Source organism: Merops nubicus, unplaced genomic scaffold (genome assembly GCF_000691845.1).
Source record: "Merops nubicus isolate BGI_N331 unplaced genomic scaffold, ASM69184v1 scaffold11588, whole genome shotgun sequence".
Lineage (NCBI taxonomy): Eukaryota > Metazoa > Chordata > Aves > Coraciiformes > Meropidae > Merops > Merops nubicus.
The window spans coordinates 1-5,741 of NW_008625159.1; the positions used below are offsets into that span (position 1 = coordinate 1).

At 38.1% G+C, this 5,741-nt stretch overlaps 1 protein-coding gene across 1 annotated transcript in view; it reads left to right on the forward strand.

Moving 5' to 3' along the window:
• Positions 1 to 178: 178 nt before the first annotated feature.
• The window catches only part of LOC103778020 (B-cell receptor-associated protein 29-like), a 23,760-nt gene continuing 18,197 nt past the window's right edge, over positions 179 to 5,741 (forward strand). Inside the window, 3 exon segments of the mRNA XM_008945589.1 lie at positions 179 to 270; positions 3,365 to 3,465; positions 5,638 to 5,741. Of these exon segments, the coding sequence (XP_008943837.1) occupies positions 179 to 270; positions 3,365 to 3,465; positions 5,638 to 5,741 (297 nt within the window).

The following is a 5,741-nucleotide window of genomic DNA, read 5'->3' on the forward strand; positions in this document are numbered from 1 at the left end:
AGCCGGCGCGGTGCGACACACGGCCCCGCGGAGCCGCAGTTAAGTTCCGGGGAGATATTTTTTCCCGTTGAGGCTCGGCGGCCTAAGACGAGGCGTCCAGGAACCGGGGGTGCTGCCGGTGGCTGGGCAGTCGCGGGCTCGCCCGAGCCGCTCCTTCCTCCGCAGGCCTGCCGGGACGATGACTTTCCAGTGGACGGCAGTTGCCACCTTTCTGTACGGGGAAATCGCAGTAATTCTTGTGCTCTGCCTGCCGTTTATTTCTCCGCTGAGGTAGGACTTGCGTGCTGGACAACCCCAGCTCGGTCTTTTCACTGTTTTCGGTTCGTTCTACGCTTTTGTTTTTATAAACGCGGAGCTTTGCAGCATCTTAAACTAGTTGTGAACTAGCTGAAGGAATGCTGTTTGAAACTTGAGCATCAGGAGTTTCAAGAATCGTAAACCTCTTGTAAGGAGCTTTATGTTTGTTTTCTGCACGCTGCTGATTCATTCAAGCCCCACGGCTTCTCTTCAGCAAATGGGACGTTGTCTCCCAGTCTTCTCTCGGGGATTTTTGGAATAGCCAGCATACAGGAGGCATCTGCCTTCATGAGCTCAGTAAGAAAGAAGACAGCGTGGCCTTTTCAGGAGTTGTTTGTCAAGTTTGTGAGGAGCAGCCTTGCAACATTTTTGCTGTGCGCTGGGCATTGTGGGTGCTTCACAGATAAGAGACGTCTGATATTTATTCAAAACCGACTGCATCCAGTGTCTGTACAGGCTGTAAGAAATTTGCCATCATTTGTTTGAAAAAATGTGGACTTCGGCTTGATGCAGAAGGTTCAGAACTACTGAAATGAAGGCTTCTATAAACTTATATATGGAATAATAGAATAATATACTTCTGGAACATGGTGCAAACATTACGAAAAGTAATTCATTCTTGAAAAATAAATGTCCTTAGCAAGCGAAAAAACAAAATATGTAATTACTGTTATTTTATGCAAAGGTCTAGCTTACAATGTTCTCTGAAGAGTATTTCCTGTAAGCAGGTCTTCAAATTTGGTAATGTTATTTTTATTTATTTATAGAAAATAAAGCTAGCTTCTCTACAAGAGGCAAGAGAGTTATGATTTCTTTCCAGAATATTAGTAGTTCTTAAAAAAAATCCAAAACCTACAAACTACATCCCAAAAGACCCAAGTAGGATGAAACCTTAAAGCTTTTTTAAAAAAACGTTGCTGTCTTAGTTTTGCGTAAAAACTGTTACATGCTTGCTTTCTGCATCTTTAGATATATTTAGAAGGAAGAATGAAGTTTTAACTGGAATATCTTAAGGAGCAAAACCTAAAACAAAACCTTTCTGTGTGGAGAGTTAAACCTGTGGGAGAGTCTTGAAAATGGTTGGAATCTGCACAGCCACTATCAATGTTTCCTGAAGTTCAGAAGTTGAAACTGTTCTAAAATCTAATTTAAACTCTTGTTTTTTACAGTCTGGCTTGTGAGGTGTTCAATATTTCAACATAGGTTATAGAGTTCTTGTATTTTCTGTTGTTTTCTAATCAAAGGTGCAATTGTGTGTAAAGAGGGAGAAGTATTACGGAAGTTGTAATCATCAGATTATTAATGGCTTATGTGAGGAAAGTAGCTGCAAGAATTTCAGCAGGCTGATGACACACACAGAGTACATTGGCAGTATTGAAATAGGTTTAACTTATGACATAAACAGGGCTTGGATCCAGTTTTTGTAGCTGAAGAGCAAATTCATAACTTGCAGTGTAACAAAAATGTAATCAAACATTAAACATAATGCTTTTAATTAAGTGCAAAGGATAGATTTTGTGCTTGGTTTGTAGCATTTGGTTATTTTTTTGAACAGTAGTTTCTGAAAGAGCGAAACAGCTTTATCCTTTTTGTGACATGCAATTATCTTGTTAAAAAAAATGTTGTAGGAATCTTGTGTGACAGTAGCAGAGGGCGGCAGTTCTGCCCTGTACATCTCGGCAGCTTGGGAGCTGGTTCTGTCAGAACGATAAAGCACGATCACAGACAGATGCCAGACTGCTGTTCTCTAAAGTATTGATTTCATGACTTGACATCTTAAACAGATTGTTTGCCTATTCTATGCCTACAATTATTTTGTTTTTGACAGTGAACTCTTTTTTTGAATTAGCTAACAAGTGTTTATGTTCCTGGGAAGTAAGTAAACTGGCAGTTTAAAAATGCAAGTATGCAAGTATGACAGAACTGTACTGCCAAGTGCAGTACATCCATAGTGACATCCAGTCTTGTAATTTGGAAGGATTGTACTTATGTGACTTCCATCACCAAAAGGAAATGGACCATTAATGAGAATGTCAATACTAGTGAAGAAAAATAAGCATGAAAATACAACGTCGGAAGGCTTTGCAGTAAAGAGATCTTGTATTTAGGCTGACTGTAGCTTAATTAAAATCATACTAAAAGATTGCAACAAGGTTTTTGCACATGAGTGCTAAAACATTTCCATTTTTTTGTGTTGCAGAACCAGAAGCAATCACTGAAGATGATGCTATAGTCTAGTTTAAACTAGGTGCATAGTAGGTTGGAAACTGCTTTGTTAAATGAAAGATGTTAAAAGTCTCTGGAAAATGTAAATACTCTTTAACAAAAGTTGGAAATTTTACCTGTTGTGATCAGATGATGACTAGCATGGTGGTGTTATATCCCTAATGGTGTAACTAGGTATTACTTCATTTGTGCAGTAGTGCTGGTTCTGACCTGTAGCAAAGGACAAGTAGCTGCTCTGTTGTTGTTTCTCGTGAGTTTCAACTCATCTGAGCACATTAGGTGTTCTTAATCTGTGCTTCAAGTTTGAATTCTTGCAGAGCCCTCTGTGCGACAAGGTTGAATAGGCAATGGCTGTTGAAACAAAAAAAAGAAATAGTGGTCTTCACCACTATTTTTACTAGCGTAAAAGATGAGCCTTCTGAAGAGGGATGGTAGAGATGGTCTTAATTTATAAAGGGTTTTTATTTTATTTGGCAACAAGGAGTATAAGTGGATAGAAATACGAATGATAGAATGATCTGGTCTTTACCAGATCTCTGAGTTCATTGCAATCAGGACTGAACAGAAAATAATACTAGCCAAAGTCAAAGCTAAAATAAAATGCATCTGGACATTTTCAAGTTGAACCAACTGTCTTTGCCTGCATTGACAACAAGCAAAAGAGACAAGCAAGTTGGATTGTTGGAGAAGTTACATATACCTAAATTGTATTGCGATTAAAGCAGCTGTTGACAGACCTTACATAAGTCTCACATCAATAACAAGGCTCTCTTCTGTGAGGTTATTATGCTGCTTTTTTGGTGTTTAATTGTTTTTGAATAACACAGTGCTGTTTCTACAGATGGCAGAAGATTTTTATGATTCCTCTATGGAGCAAACTGGCAGTTTTTTGGAACAAGATGTTCCTTACAATAATAGTTTTACTGATCGTCTTGTTTCTTGGTAAGTGTTAAGTAATTTCTTTACAAATTGGAGAAATGTGGTATATGGAGTTCATGGCAGTAGATTAATTGAAAGAATTCAAGCTTAATGGAAGTCAGCTAATTTATTTAAAAGTTCTGCAGTAGTATGGAAGAGGAGAGGGCTTATACTGCATCTGTGTTGGGAATCCAAATGCATAGCAATATAATAGTGAATGTGGAGGGAAAATGGAGCTTGGTCGAGGCTGCTGCTTGGTTTCACTTTCTTGCACAAGTACATTAAACTGAAATGTGTGATAGCAAATAGTGGCTGAGCTGTGCAGTGTGCAGTAGATGGCACTCTTTCTCTTGGTTGCTGTTGGTGTAGGAGACCAGAAGAGTATATCAAAGCACTGGGCTGTTGAGTATTTTGCTCATCACAGATACAGAACAGCTGTTGGCTACATTTGCTATGAATAGATCATAAGGTCTAGCAAGTAGGTGTAAAGCTGTAGTGAAACTGGAGCTTGAACGATGACCATATGCCTGACTGATTTAATTTAAGGTATGTCCTGACTGTTTTGTGTGGCAAGCAACTCCCGTATTTCAGTGATGGAAATAGTTCTCCTGTTTCAGTGATAGAAGTAGTTCTACAGGGACAGGAGAGAAGTATTTCTAGCACCTTACAATGAAAATGTTTTTTGATTCCAAGCTGATTTAAATACAAAGGAAAGATGCATGATTTTATTTATAAATTTATTTATTGATGAAAATACACAGATGCACTCCATAGATAACCAAGTCAGACTAGCCTGCAATACTGTATCCTTAGTATTAAAGGAAGCATTGGAAAAACAATTAAACTTTTTTTTAGATGATCTTTAGTATTATCTTTGGAAGTAGATCCTTCAGTAAATGGCTTAAGACTGGGAACTGATGGCTTTCATTTTATCTCTTGAACTCCTATTGAAAACTTTGACCAAAGTTTGCTTTCAAGTTGGTGATGGCCATTGATTTTGCAGACAGATTTGGGCTAAAATAAATCAGTGATGAAATGCTTGCCCTCATAGTGTAAGATGATAGATTAGTACAGGACTAGAATCTTCCTTATAGCACAGGGCTTTGGACTTCAGTTTGGTCATAGTCTTTGCTGCACTGTTTGAAGTTTCACTTCAGATCTTTATTTTTCCCCCTTCTAAATAACTTAAGAATGTTAAAGAGGCAGTCACAAGTGATGTTACTCACACGTGCTTTTCTTTGGAGTTGATTTTATCTGCTTGGATAAATGCAACAGCAGTTTAATAACATGTGCCCAAAATACTCTGCAAGAGCAGATGATATGTCATAAAAATGTGGGGGTTTTGTTGATGTGCAGGAGGAAATTTTAGATAGTGTTTGCTTTAAGTATGTATGATGACCTTAAGTTTACACATTGTAATATGGACTCCTCACTGGGTTAGGTTTTGGATTTATGTGGATATAAGTACTAATTATTTTGTCCTTTGAAAAGTGTTGGCAGTGAATTTGCCATACTGCAGAACTCTCAAGATTGTGACAAATGAAAGGAAGCTGAAAAATGGATGAAAGGCAGATGAAAGAAAACTGAGGTGTAGTTTAACCCCTCTGTTCTGGTCTGTGTTCAACAGCATGTTAGTACAATCTTCCTATTTTGATAGATGATACAGAAATAATTTTTTTCCCCTTTGTGATTCAAGCATACAATAGACACTCTTGTCATTATTAAAATACATGTTTACCTAACAAACGCTATGTGGGACAAATACTTCAGAAGGCATCTTTTTTTTTTTTTTTTTTTTCTCCCTTTCTGTTATCTTAATGCGTGTCCACTGGCTGGATTTTAATTCAGTTGTCAGCAGTGACATTTTGACACTGTCTCTAGGGTCTCTGATAACATTTTTAGGGTGTGTTGCTTTGACCTGATCCCTGATGGCAGGGTGCAAGTGTCAGAAATGACTGTTCAGGCATATTTTGGACAATGGTTTGGCATATCTCTGAAACTGTGTTATATTGCTTCAGTGATTTAAGACCTATCTCTAAAACGTATGGATAACAGACATAAGTGATGTCCCTGTGTGTCCTATGCCTGTTTGCTGAGCAGGCATATTGACCAAATATATATTTCTAGTATGAAGTCTGGTTTATCATACATGGGTACCCACAGATGTGAGTAAGAACAAATTGTTTTTGTTTGCAGATGCTGTTAGAGAAGTCAGGAAATACTCAGCTGTTCATGTGAATGAAAGGGCTGCAAATGTCAATACCAATGCCTTTGATCATATTCAGATGAAGCTCTTACGA